The sequence below is a fragment of the Acomys russatus genome, chromosome 20, assembly GCF_903995435.1.
Source record: "Acomys russatus chromosome 20, mAcoRus1.1, whole genome shotgun sequence".
In the NCBI taxonomy this organism is placed as follows: Eukaryota; Metazoa; Chordata; class Mammalia; order Rodentia; family Muridae; genus Acomys; species Acomys russatus.
Window position 1 is genome coordinate 44,754,171 of NC_067156.1, and position 14,592 is coordinate 44,768,762.

The window sequence follows — 14,592 nt, forward strand, 5'->3', positions numbered from 1 at the left end:
TAAGATTGAAAAATGATAAATTGGTAAAACAAAAAACAAGTTAGTATTGGAAGTAGAGTTTTTGTTTTTAAGATGTATGCATCCTGGAATAAGTCTAAAATATAGTTAAAGCATTTTTTAAAAATCAATTTTGGGGCTTAGAAGATGGCTCAGTGGGTAGGTCACCATTTGGACTTGAGGACCTGAGTCCCCATACGAACCAGGCATGGTGCCATGTGTCTGATATCCTCTTCCTTACTTAGATGGGAGGCAGAAGACAGACTCCCTGGAGGCTTGTGAGCAAGCTAGCCTGTCCTGTGACACAGTAAACAAAGAAACCCTGTGTCACACAAGCCAGAAGGCAAAGACCAGCACCCATATACATACCCCAGTTTGTCTTCTGATTTTTGGCCATGGTTGAAGGGGAGCTTTGAATGTAAAAGGAAAACAAAAACAACAATAACAAAATTCTTCCTTTTTCTACTTTCTGCAAAGAAATAATAACCATAGGAGCTGGCATTCTTCACTCATTGCTTGTTTTCTCTGTATGTTTCTCTTGGTTTGTTCCATCCATTCACCCACCGACTGTTTATCCCTGGCCCCTCTCCTACATTCCATTCATGAATTTTTAAGCTTCCTGATAGACTCCGTTGTCTCCTGGTCCCTTCATTCTACACACTCCACTTGTGCCTTTTTTCCAATTTTCCTTTAAACAGAAGCTTGCTTTGCAGCTCAATTTGACCATAGATTAATAACTCTCTTGTAACCCATATGCTAGAAGTATAGGCATACTTACATATTCCTATTTAGTTGATTATGATTCACTAGTAAGTCAGTTTCTTTTTATGAAATATCCTTATCGTTAGCTGCAACCAAGGTATATCTTTTATTCTTTCCTGTTTCTCCCTCTTCCGAATTATTTTCATTATAACCCCAAACTCAATCACAGTGCTACTTTTTGAAAGCTTTATTTCCTAGAATAATACTAAATTAATTTTATCTACCTCATTAATATGCCATTTAAACAGTTTTTATTCCTCTATTGTGGAAAAGATAGTAAATATTGAAGACTGTCACTTTTGTACCTTTGTATTGACCTAACTTACATAACTTAATATTTACTTGAGAGGTTTTTATATAAATTTTTTTCAGGTAGATAGAGGAGTAGGCAGAATTTTTTTATTCCTTGGAAGCCCATACACTAAACAAACAACCCAAAGCTGAGGATGCAGCTCAGTAGTAGCCTTCAGTTGAAATCCCAACATCACCGAAATAAATGCTGGCTTCCTTTTATTTCCGGAAATTAATTCAGTTCCAACCTCGCCTTCATTACACTTCAGTCTGTTAACCCACAAATAGCACACTTACTTGGTTAACCCTTGATGTTTGGTTGGTTGGTGTTGGGTCTCTTTAGCCTAGCGTGGAGTACACTGTGCAGTCCATCCTTCAAACGCACAGGCCCTCCCATCTCAGCCCCACGGACACTGAGAGTACAGGTGTGCGCGTCACTGCAGCTGGCTTTAGTTGTATTTTGGGGAGTAATAACTAAGACTTTTTAAAGGAGAGTTGCTAGAGGATGATTCAGAAGGAGAGTTTTTGTTGTCTGTGTTCAACATCATCAGTTTCCTTAAGTAATATTTCATACAAGCTGGAAAATACGTGTTTCTTGAACAGTCATTCGTTCATAGTGTTCAGACTGTGGTCAAGACTAGCATATTTGTTAGATCTTCAGCTTTGATGTGAAATTCTGATAAGCACCCACAGCAGAAATTTTAGGATGCCTGCATACTTTTGCATTGTCAAAAGACACCCACATTGCTCTTTAGCATTGGGAAAAATAGCTGATTAGGGACATACATATTCAGTTTTCTGGTAACAGAAATGGAAAGAGATCCCTTTTCTGTGTCTGCTATAGACTTTATCTTCAAGAGTGAGAACTAAGAACCTTTTACTTAAAAGTCAAACTGACAAGCAGGCTTGTTTCTTCTTGTGGCCTTATTTGAATAATTGAACAGCTAAGGGGTTGGTGAAATCTGGAATAAGAGGTTTTTGCTTTTGTTTTTGTTTTTGTTTTCTGTTTGGAATCAGTATTGACCCTCTGTTGTCTGGGAAGCATTTAACAGCAGAAGTAAAGCCCAACTGGGATTGAGATTATGCTACACTGGAATCTGGTCATGTTAAAGAAAAAGCCATTTCTACACATTTCTGTTAAGGTGAATGACTACTATTACCGTATTTACACCACATTCTATGTAAGGAGAATAGTAATAGGCTAGAGGCAGGGGAAGATTGGATGGATGTGTAGATTTGCCTCTGTGATTACATATCTCCTCCTCCTCCTCCTTCTTTTAATTGTTGGTGGTGGTTTCAATTTTTTGAGACAAACCAAAACTATGCAGCCCTGGCTGTCCTAGAACTCCCTTTGTAGACCTCGATGGCCTTCAACTCACAGAAATCCACCTGCCTCTGCCTCCCAAGTGCACACCACGACTGCTTGGCTACATGTAACCTTCTATAACTCATTTCTTTTAATCATTATATTTGGAATTTTCTTAATGATGTTAACACTAAAATCACTTTTAAATATTGGATTCTGTACATATAAAATGCTCAAAATAATAGCTGTGTTTTGTTCTCTGGTATTGAATATGAATTAAGAACCACAGTGATGGTGTGAAGGTGCTAACTTTAGGCTCAGCACCTGTTTTCCAAGCCATTTCCTTCTACCCCTTAGGTTCTCGTTTAGCCTTTGTAATACTAGTTTGGAGGTGTCAGGCTATGTGTTCAATAAGGACTGAGCAGACAGAATCACCGAGATGGGAGTAGAGAATAAAAACCTAAGAGCTGCAGAACTAGATATGAAACTTCACCTACGGCAGAAAGGCCAATACTGAGACTGCACTGTGTGATTTGTGAAAAGTCAATAAACTTATGACTAAGAGCACGTACGATCAGTTCTGAAGGAATCTTAGGGATCTTCTGTATTGGTTATATGGAAGAATTTTAAACCTGGAGATGAGACGGTGGCACACGCTGTTAGTCATAGCATGTGGTGAGGCAGAGGCAGGCAGCCTGAGTTCAAGGCCAGCCTGGTCCAGATCAAGGACATCCAGAGCCACACAGAAACCCTGTCTTGAAAAAAACAAAAAAACACCCCCCCAAAGAAATTCTGAATTGTTAATGTTAATATTTGAGATGTGGGAAAGGGTGTGGTATCCAGATGATAGAAATTTGTGCTAAAGAGCTCTGATCCAAGCATGGCAGCATACACCTTTAATCCCAGCAAATGGGAGGAAGAGGCAGGTGGATCTCTTAAGTTCAAGGCCAGTCCGGTCTACAAAGTCCAGGACAGCCAGGGCTATACAAAGAAACCCTGTCTTCAAAGGGGGGGCGGGAAAAGCCAAGGTCTGGCTTTCACTCGATTACGCTCTCCCCTCCCCCAAAAGATGATGAGGGAGTGAAATTCCCTTGAACTGGGACAGGCAGTCCTTGGAGTGTTGGCATTACAGGCTAATCCCACCATAAGCCTAGCAGCCACTGCATACTCCAGATACTATAAAAATACAAAATAAAAGGATTCATTATTGTTATTTCTATGATTAATTCAGACTGGATAGTGCCATGTTGTCCAGGCTGTTGTCCATTGAACTCAAACAGTCATCTACTTTGCTTTCTGAATGCTGGGAATATGGTTTCTATTACTAGACCTGGGTTTAAAATTGGATTTATGCCACAGTAACTCTTAAATTTTAAGTTTCCTTTTACTTTATTGCTTAGATTTTTCTAAGGTAAAGTATTGAGAAACCTATCTTTACTATTATATTGAAATACTTGAGCTAGACTTTTTGGCTCACAGTTGTGAATGCTGAAAGCCCAGACAGCATGTTGTGGGCTTTGGTAAGGGCGTCCCCTTGTGTGTATCACCTTATCAGGAACATGTGCAAGTGTGAGCATTGCATCACCTACATCCAGGACACATGCTTACAGGGTAGCTCCCCTGTGATACAGGTTCCTTGAACTAGACCTCTTTCTTTTTATAGTTCCACACCTCCCTCCAGTACCACTACACTGGGGACCAAACTCTGAATTCATGAGCATATATGGGAAATAAACTATGTAAATTACTGCATTTCATTCCTGGAAGTTTTATGTCATCCTAAGTATGGTCAAACATGTTTAGTAACCATATCTGTCTTTACCAAGTGATTCAAAATTGTATCTAATTCTTATTCTGTGTTCATATTTCTTTCTGTAACCAGGAACCATTTGAGGATGGCTTTGCAAATGGAGAAGAAAGTACTCCAACCAGAGATGCTGTGGTCACATACACTGCTGAAAGTAAAGGAGTTGTAAAGTTTGGCTGGATCAAGGGTGTATTAGTATGTATGCAGATTCCGTCCACTTGGTTACAGTCCTTCTGTTGATTAGAAAACTTAGCTGACATTCTCAAGAAGATTACTATTTTTTTTTTTTTTAACCTTATTTGTTTGTGAGTACTATGAAAGGCCCAGTTAATGCCTTATATGTTTCTTTTGTTTTTAGGGGAGAAATGGTTGTCAGTTATACACATCATCTGGATAAAATTGGAAACTCACAAATTTTTATTTCTTGTAGAGTGGGTCTTTCTGTATAGCCCTGGTTGGCCTAGAACTTGGGCTGTACGCTGGGCTGGCGGGAACTTGTGTTCATCGTTTTGCTTCTGAATCAGTTGTACAATAAACAGGAACACAGAATAAAAAATTAATATATGCTTAAGTTGTGGGAGTATCACACTTAGTTTAAAATTTTCAAAAATGATGTGATCCATGACATTTATGTTGGTGTATATGCAGTACTTAACTCAGCTTAGCCATTCGTAACATGTTACAGATGTACATACAAAACTTAACTGATAAAGGCATGTTGAAGTCTTGTCCAGCTGTAGTGGCACAGGGCTTTAATTTCAGCATTCTGGAGGCAGAGAGATATCTGAGTTCAAGGCTGGTCTGGTCTCCATAGGAAATCCAGGACAACTGTGGAAAAATCCTATCTTGAAAACAAAAAACAAAACAAAACCAGAGTTGAAGTCTTAAAATAGTCTTCTGTTGTGTTTCTGACACTTCTGGTGAACACATTTATTTGTAAACATACTTATATTGCACTTAATCAGCTAGTAGTAAGTTCTCAGTAAGCCCCTTTGGCAAACTTAAGGAAAAAGAGATTTCAAAATTCTCCTGTGGTTTCAAGTGCATTTTATTTTTTGGCTTGCTTAGTATTTATTGCTGCATCATGTTTTATTACATTTCTTTACCTGTTGTGTGACCTCTTTTTCTCTCCCAGGTACGCTGTATGCTAAACATTTGGGGTGTGATGCTCTTTATTAGATTGTCATGGATTGTGGGTCAAGCTGGAATAGGTAAGGGGAATTTTACACCACTTATTCTGAATGTTCTAATAGCTGTGTGCCTATCTACAATTGGTGACTGAGTCTTGTTGCCCTTATGTAGATTGCAACCGTAATTGACTTTCATAGTTTTTATTTCATTTCTCAAAAATCAGATTAGAATTAGGTAATTTGTGGCCTGTGTCTTAGTTACCTATTTCTGAGAAGAAACACCATGACCAAGGCAAATTATAAAAGAAAAGCATTTAATTGAGGGTTTGCTTACAGTTTCAGAGGGTCAGCTCAGGACCATGATGATGGGGAGCATGGCAGCGGGTATATAGACATGACACCAGAGCAGCAACTGAGCTCACATCTGATTCACAAGCAGAAGGCAGAGAGAGCGAGACTGGGCATGGTGTAGGCTTTTGAAACCTCAAAGCCCACCTCCAGTGACACCCTTGCTCCAATAAGCTTACACTTCCTAAATCTTCTTAAACACTCTACCAGCTTAGAAAGCAAACATTCAGATATGTGAACCTATGTGGCCATTCTCACTCAAAACACCATGGTCCATAATGTTAATTCAATGTCTAGCCCAGCTGGTTCTTATAATGGCAAGTTTAGGAATATATAAGGCTCTTAGTTTCTTTTTTCTCCTTTGAAGGTCTCTCCGTACTTGTAATAGCAATGGCCACCGTTGTGACGACTATCACAGGATTGTCTACTTCAGCAATAGCTACCAATGGGTTTGTAAGAGGAGGTAAGCCCACCTAGCACAGGCGCTACCTGGAGGACACTTGCATGCTTCTTAAGTTCTTTTATCTTCCTCGGTGCCCAGAACCTTTCCCATCTGTAAATCCCCTCTGTGTTCTTGAGAGCTTGTCCTTGGTGGACTTTGCTTGAGTCCCGTTGATCCTGCTCTTAGACAATGCTGCTCCTCAGCCGTCACTCAGGCTGAAGTGTATTTGACTTGTCCTTCAGTCACTCACGTAATTGTTGAACCCCATGTGGCACATGCTGGGTTTGTAACAGTGTCAGTTTTCTTAGGACTTAAGATCATAATAATAGCAGCCGTGGTTTGAAACCTTAGCATTGAGAGTGATGCCATGGTTTTGACATACCTTATCTTGATGAATGCGACATATCTGTTTTTTACTTTATTTTTATGACTAATGAAACCAGAAATAAAACTTGAATTATATTCAAGTTTTAGCAAAATTTAAACTGGATAGAGATTGTGCTGCTTGGTCTCAAATGTTTACAATTTTTTTTCCTGAAATAATTTTAAGCTTTCTCATTTGGGTATCGGTAAAGCCAAAACACATTTTCTCACATGTGACAAAAAGTACTATATTAGTAAAATCAGTTAATTATTGGTAGTCAGATTGTCTTGTCTTTAAACACATTGATTAACTATGGATTTCTAGTATTACCAAGCAAGAAGTGTTGTAGTTCTTTCCTGTGATAGGTAAATTTCAAGTTGTAACTTTCAGATCAATGAAATATTTATAGAAGCTACAAAAGACAGTTCTGAAACTCATTCCTCTTTTATTAAGGCAGTTTTCTCTATAATACTTTCTAGAACAAAAGTGTCTCAAATACCAGTCTTCTTGTTTCATCTGAAAACGTTCACCTACTTGGCTGAATCGGCTTTGTGATTCCTTGGTGTAATTTAGAGAATTGTTGGCATTAAAACTCTAACTGACTTTCATTCTTTTCCTTAGGAGGAGCATATTATTTAATCTCCAGAAGTCTAGGGCCAGAATTTGGTGGTGCAATTGGCTTGATCTTTGCTTTTGCCAATGCAGTGGCTGTTGCTATGTATGTTGTTGGGTTTGCAGAAACTGTGGTGGAACTGCTTAAGGTAATTGGACATAATCATTCATTTGCCATATCTTCACTGAGAGGATACACACATACACTCAGCTTAACCTATATGTGAGCTTTAAAAACGCTGTCTACATTATTAAAACTCTTATAAGTAATTTTGCTTATGGAGTAGGAACTTGTGGTTTTGACAGTAACATGAAGGCTTGTTCTTTTTCCCTCATCTATCATAAAAGACCAATGAAGTGTGAGTTCACCGATGACACCAAACACATCATACATGTCTTTTATGCTGCTTCATAACACTGAGCAGTACCAGTCAGATTATAATTCTCTTTGTTAGTAATTCCTCTTTTGATTTGTTAGGTCTATATCAGATATACCAGTATTAATAATTTAATAAAACATTGAATATAAAAGACAACTGAATGACACTAAAAGTATTTTTTTTTTTCTTTTCTTGATTTTGAGACAGAATCTTGCAGTGTAGCTGGCTAGGAACTTGTAGTATAAAGCAGGCTAGCTTTAGTCCTTCTGCCTCTAACTTGCAAGTGCCGGGAACACAGACATGCTTCACCATGCCTTCCTCTGTCCATTCTTTAATAAGCACTGATGGAGTGTCTGTACGTAAGGAGGTGCTTATTGTATTTCTCTTTTGTAGGAACATTCCATACTTATGATTGATGAAATCAATGATATCCGAATTATTGGAGCCATTACAGTAGTGATTCTTCTGGGTATCTCTGTAGCCGGAATGGAGTGGGAAGCAAAGGTGAGCTGTGACAGAGCGTCTCTTAAGTATTTAGTCCACACACCTAGTGATGCGGGAATCTCAAACTGATAGTTTCAGTCTAGTGGAAAAGTGACCATTTTGTGGAAGTTTATGATATATAAATAGTGAGCACAAGGCCCCCCGGTGTGATGTGCATTACGTAGTCTACCACTGAATGTATCCCAGTTCTTCATTTATTTACATATGTGACAAATTGGCTTTATGAAAAGATTATAATTTAATTCTACTTGAGCCACAGTTAATGTGTAAGACGTTCTTGCTGAACCAGCAAGACAGCTCATGGCTAAAGGTGCTGGCTGTAGAGGTCCTGTGGTCTAAGGTGGACCCCTGGATGCCACAGAACGGCAGGAGGAGAGAGCCCATGCCCTAAAGTTTTCTCTGAGTGTCACACGTACACTGCATGCACTGTGTATGCACATGCGGCTCCCTCCCTATAGTAATCATATTTTAAAATGCTTTTTAAGAAGTTTTGTTTACACAGATGACATGGTATTTGCCCCCTCCCCCCTTTTTTTTTTTTGAGAAGCTAATATTGGAGTAAAGTTGTTGATAGCTTTCAGGCTTTCTCCCCTCCCAGTGCCATTGCTCCTTGAGCCCCCCACTTGGCACTTGTTTCTGTTTTTCCTTCTTTCCTGGAACAGTTACAGACAGATACATTATGTTTGGACTTGATATGAAACTTGTGCTGGTATCACACATTCTCCCTGTCAAGAGGCCAGTCTTAGCGGGAAGGTAGGGGACAATTGTATAGACTGAGAAGCCGTGGCTTTGTGGGGATATACCCATCTTTAGAACTCGTACTAGAAATGTATGGCATGACTCTGTCCATAATGGAACATTCTCACATAGTTTTGTTTGAGGCAGGGTCTCACTAACTAGCTCAAAGCTCAGACTAGTCTCAGACTTGTGACCCTTCTACCTTAGACTCATGACACTGTACCAGGCTTTAAGACCCAGTTCTTTAAGGGTGTTACTTATGTAACAACATTTATTGAGCACCTCCTGAATGCATCACATTCTTTAAGACATTTGACAGAAAGGCAAGGTAAGACAAATTATGTGTGTCCTGGAAGTGAGTGCAGTAGACAAGGCTGTGCTTTTCATGTTTAACCCTGCAGGCTCAGATTGTTCTGCTGGTGATTCTTCTTCTGGCCATCGGTGACTTTGTCATAGGAACATTTATCTCACTGGAGAGCAAGAAGCCCAAGGGTTTCTTTGGCTATAAATGTAAGTAAAAAGATGGAATACTTTTTAAAGTGCAAATTACAGCATTCTTCTATTACCTAATGTTAATACATTAGGTTACATTAGGTTAATACATTAGGTATTTAATACTGTAATTAAGTTTGGCCTGGTGATTCACACTAATGCGTAACTCAGTTTTTGCCCTCGTTATGTAGGCTGTGCAACTAGAGTAAGCTCACTTTCATCTTCACTTTTTGTTTTTCAATATTAGCAACAACAGGTGGTAGAATGTAGAGAAGCCAGTGTGACTAAGGAGCAGGTGCCACATGGCTCTTACTATATGTGTAGTTATGTGTTTCTTGGTGATGGGAATGTAAGGAACATGTCTTTAGGTGACTGTAGTGTCGCACAAGCATCCTGTGATGTCATCAGACTGGATAAAGCTTATAGAACCTGTTATAGCTATTGCCCATTATTAACCAAAATGCTACTTGGCATACGGCTTTTTAAAAATTACAGTTTAAAAGTGCTATGGACAGTGAAAGCAGATAGAAGCCGCAAATTAAGACTATCTCTAAATATTTCAGCTTCTATCTGCTAAGGAAAGGACAATTCAGGGAATGTGTCTTCGGTATGGTGCACAGATGCACAGATTTTTCAGTTCTCCGTGGGCATCCGAATAGCAACTGCTGATTTCCCTGCCCAAGATCAGTTGTATTAACTTGTTCACTTTTCTTTCCCTTTTAAAATAAAGCAAAGCCATGACTCATTGTATAATCTTGAGTCCCATAAGGCAGTTTTGTCTTCTGTGATGCTGACAGTTTTCAAGATTACAGATCCATATTTGTTTATATGTGTGCGGGAGGTCATCTCTCCAGGGGGGTTGTTTACATTAGCTAGATAAGTGATATGTTCTTAGCACTCAGAATAGGGGTTCAGAGTGATCTGAGCAGTCAGGTGGTGGTGGCAGCTGTGCCGGTGGTGGCGCACGTCTTTAATCCCAGCACTTGGGAAGCAGAGACAGGCGGATCAACTGTGAGTTTAAGGCCAGCCTGATCTACAAAGGGAGTCTAGGACAGCCAAGTCTACCCAAAGAAACCCTGTCTCAAAAACAAGCAAACAAACAAACAACAAAAAACAGTGGTCTGAGGGTTCCCCACTATGATGATGTTAATTGATGTCCCTTTGTTAAGGTGATGACAAAAAGGCGTTTCTATTGGGAAGTTGCCTCTTATTGACAGGTAACAAGTGATACTTTGAGACAGTGTACATCACCTTGCCCCCATATGCCTTTAAGCACATGGTTTTATTAGTAGTCTCTCTTAAGTGGGTTTCTGTCTAGTCACAATGGCATAGAACAGTATTGATTGTTTTTGTCTCTTTCCTCACCCATATTCTTTTCCTTTTTGAAAGGCTTTCCTTGTTGTCCATGAGAATGACGTTCTGCTTGACTCAGTGATGGTTGTATCTATTACTCCTCTCACCCCTCTTAGTTAGGGTTACACAAAACTAAAAATCAAGATGCAGAGGAAAGGGCTTATTTGGCTTCTACTTTTATATGCCATAAGTGGTGACAGAACGTTACATGGTACTTTAAATGTAAAAAAATATGGAGGTTTCATGTCAGTAGTAGGATCAGTCTGAGACTGAGAATAAAGAATAAAGGAGAAGAGATAAGAGAAGGAAGGATAAGAGGGAATGGGGCCAGGGGGCTGTGTTTGCAAGCACCTTCCAAGTTGGTCTTCGGGAAACCAGAAAACCATTAGGTGGTTGCCTTAGGGTTATAGTTGCTGTAATGAAACACCATGACCCAAAGCAGCTTGGAGAGGAGAGGGTTTACTTGGCTTATACTTCCACATCGCTGTTCATCATTTAAGGAAGCCAGGGCAGGAACTCAAACAGGGCCGGAATCTGGAGGCAGGCGCTGACACAGAGGCCATGGAGGGGCGCTGCTTACTGGTTTGCTCATCATGGCTTGTTCAGCCTACTTTCTTACAGAACCCAGGACCATCTGCCCAGGGATGGCATCACCTACAATGGGCTAGGCCCTCCCACATCAATCACTAGTTAAGTGCGGGGTGTGGTGGCCCACACATTTAATCCCAGTGTTTTTGTTTTTAGTTGTTTTGTCGTTGTTGTTTTAACTTGGGGGAGAGTAGGGCAGTAATCTATATTGTGACTTTTGTTTGAATTAGTGATAACAATTCAGGTTTGATGTTCTTAAACAGTCACCGGCAAGAGGCACCAAAAACTGTAGGGCAAAACAGTGATCACAGACCACTCCTTCCCACCAGGGGTCAGGAGCACTGATTCTGAATTAGCATTAAATAGAATGACCAATTGTGTGGAGACCATATATTCTTATTACTCTTAATGTAAATTATTTTGGTCTTATTTGCTGTCCAGTAATTGCCAAAACATTTTGTCCTCTGTAGCGGAAATATTTAGTGAGAACTTTGGACCGGACTTTCGAGAGGAAGAGACTTTCTTTTCTGTATTTGCCATATTTTTTCCTGCTGCAACTGGTATTCTAGCTGGAGCAAATATCTCAGGTGATCTTGCAGTAAGTATTATGAAGTACTGTATTGGTCATAGCTATGTTAAAATGCTGTAATGCATTTATTATTAAAGATAGACTAAGCATATCTTGTCTTTTAGGATCCTCAATCAGCCATACCCAAAGGAACGCTCTTAGCCATCTTGATTACGACGGTGGTTTACATAGGAATTGCAGTGTCTGTGGGTAAATAGCCTTTCTTCTTCATGTGTCTCAGAAATTTTGTGATGTCCATAACAGAAGTAGTAGCATAGCATTTCCTGCCTGTAGCATTCCAACATATTGGTAAAAAGGCACAGAGTGAGTTGCCTGCTGCAATCCAAAGACATCTGGAGGAAAACTAGTAGTAATTTACAGGGACATTAAAAAAAATAAACCCACCAAATGCTTTTTGGCAATTTACTACTATAGTAAATTAGAAATATATGTAATTGTACTTGTAAGCTCATGTTTTATTTGGACATATGAGATATATTTTCACATGGAAGTAAATTTTTTTGTTTTTGTTTTTTTGAGACAGGGTTTCTCTATGTAGCCTTGGCTGTCCTAGATTTGCTTTGTAGACCAGGCTGGCCATGAACTCACAGTGATCTGCCTGTCTCTGCTTCCTCGAGTATTGGGATCACAGTGCCACTACGCCGGCATACATTTTATGCTTAAGTTTTAAAGAATTGAGAGGCCCAGGCAGTCCCTCACACACCACTGTACACACACCTATTGATTCTCATACAACATTTTAAGCTCTGAATTTAATTTCATGATAAGAGGTTTCCATGTATATTTAGTGAGAATACTGCATTTTTACCACAGTTTCATTGCTTTCTTCAGAAGTAGCAACAGAACTCTATTTCCAAATTTTATAGCTATCTCTCAGGTAATTTTCAAATTTGAACAAAAGTTAGAAATGTTAGCAGTACCATATGGTCCAAAGTACCTTTTAGAAATGATTTTGGATTTTATTTATTCTTAATACATAATTGTGATATTTGTTTGAGAAAACAAATATGTGTATAAGCATACTCATTTAACAAAATTTATGTTTTCCTAAAACTTTCAAGTATGCTTATATAATATGTAGCCTAGCAAAATAAAATTTGTTCTTAATTTAAATAATGGTATAACTGGTTATGTTCCAACTTTTAAAATAATTTGCTTCCACTAATACATTTCTGCTTTGGTCTGACCCTCTGGTATTGCTAGACCTCATGCTCACTTCATTCCATCTGTATTAAGTAAGCAGCAGGATTGCCCCTTTTTCCTGGTGTTCAGGAGAGGGGCCAGTAAAGAGCTCTGTACCAATGGTTGTGTAACCTTCAAAGCAACAGAGCCTTCATCACACAAAGATGTCAGGTACACCCACACATAGTGTAGAATCCTGCTGCTCAGGAGACAGAAGCAGGATTTTCTCTTTAACGCTCATAGCCAAGACTGGACAGTGACTGTCACTAAACAAAGAAGCCAGCCACAGGACATGAAAGCTGCTTACAAGCTGATTGCCATCGCAGGGCTCTCCTCTTTCCGAGCCTGTAAGATCTCACAGGAGCATGTAGAAGGAGAGATGCTTCTGCCAAAGTGGTTGAAGGGTAGAGGAAAACACCAAAGTGCTCTGTAGCCCATCTAGTCATTGAAATAGTTATACAAAGGTTTCCAGCATTGTGGCTACACACTTTTTTTTAGAAGGTTCAGTTTCATTACTTACATTTTAGTGACCTCCAAAGCCCTTACTTCATTCATTCATAGTAAAGATATGTATAAACATAGCATATGCTATTATGAATGTGTGACTAGACAGTCCTGTGATTTCTTTATGAATGGATGTATAATTGTAGGAGGCATGCGGAAAGGAGTTATTCTCATCGCTATTTGTGCTTCAGGTTCTTGTGTTGTTCGGGATGCCACTGGGAATGTTAATGATACCATGACAATGGAGCTAACAAACTGTACATCTGCAGCCTGCAAATTAAACTTTGACTTTTCTTATTGTGAAAGTCATGCTTGCTCTTACGGGCTAATGAACAACTTTCAGGTGAGCATTGAGCTTACATTATGTAGACACTCCGTGTTTATTGCTTTACTATATTATCATTAACTAGGCAAGTGGGAAAAGTGTGAGAGAGTAAATAAACTTTGAGACTATTCATTGATAAAACGAAGCCCTTACAAGTTACAGTTTTCTGGTAGTGTATGTAGTGTGTATACATGCAGCATATGGGTATACTATTTCAGAAAGTCAGGGGAAAAAAAGCATCTTTCATAAGTCATTTTGTGTGCTCATGAGCTTTGGGTCTCTCTTCATCAGTAACAGTCCTGATTTACATAGTTGTATAATAAGTCTTAAAGTCAGATTAAATTCATCTTCCAAAATAGTTCTAGCTATTTTAGCTTCTTAATAATTAGTAGTGCCCTCAATGTTTCTTTATGAGTAAATAAGGAATTAAGATATGCTGACCGCCCTCTCCTTTGCTCCTTTTGTACCTTTGGCCTCCTGGCTATTGTACCCGGCTCCTTTTTCTCCCTTGCCCTCTCCCTCTCCCCACATGGTTCATGATCATGACCACTCTGGACCCTCCCAGATGTGTCTGCCTCCACCATTTAAAAAAAAGATACACCAACTGATAGAGCTGGGCATGTGGCTGGTTGGTGGGTGCTTGTCTACCATGCACAAAGCCCTGGCCTCACTCCTCGGCACCAAATAAACTGGGTGAAGTGGCAGATGCCTATATTCCCAGTAGCTTTCAGGTCATCCATAGCTATGTTTCAAGTTTAGTATCAACTTGGACTACATGATACCTTTTCTCAATATATTTTGATTGGTATTAATAGTAATGCTAAGTAATTAGGTATGGTCTGTGTAGGCTCATGCTGTGCCAAACAGCCATTTAACAA

General features: G+C 39.4%; 1 protein-coding gene across 2 annotated transcripts in view; it reads left to right on the forward strand.

Moving 5' to 3' along the window:
- Slc12a2 (solute carrier family 12 member 2) overlaps positions 1-14,592 on the forward strand; it is a 68,160-nt gene that overhangs the window by 12,170 nt on the left and 41,398 nt on the right. For both annotated transcript variants that reach the window (XM_051163270.1, XM_051163271.1), the window contains exons 2-10: positions 4,239-4,358; positions 5,299-5,374; positions 6,009-6,104; positions 7,069-7,208; positions 7,833-7,943; positions 9,083-9,191; positions 11,585-11,712; positions 11,808-11,892; positions 13,581-13,732. In XM_051163270.1, the coding sequence (XP_051019227.1) occupies positions 4,239-4,358; positions 5,299-5,374; positions 6,009-6,104; positions 7,069-7,208; positions 7,833-7,943; positions 9,083-9,191; positions 11,585-11,712; positions 11,808-11,892; positions 13,581-13,732 (1,017 nt within the window). The remainder of the gene's footprint in view (positions 1-4,238; positions 4,359-5,298; positions 5,375-6,008; positions 6,105-7,068; positions 7,209-7,832; positions 7,944-9,082; positions 9,192-11,584; positions 11,713-11,807; positions 11,893-13,580; positions 13,733-14,592) is intronic.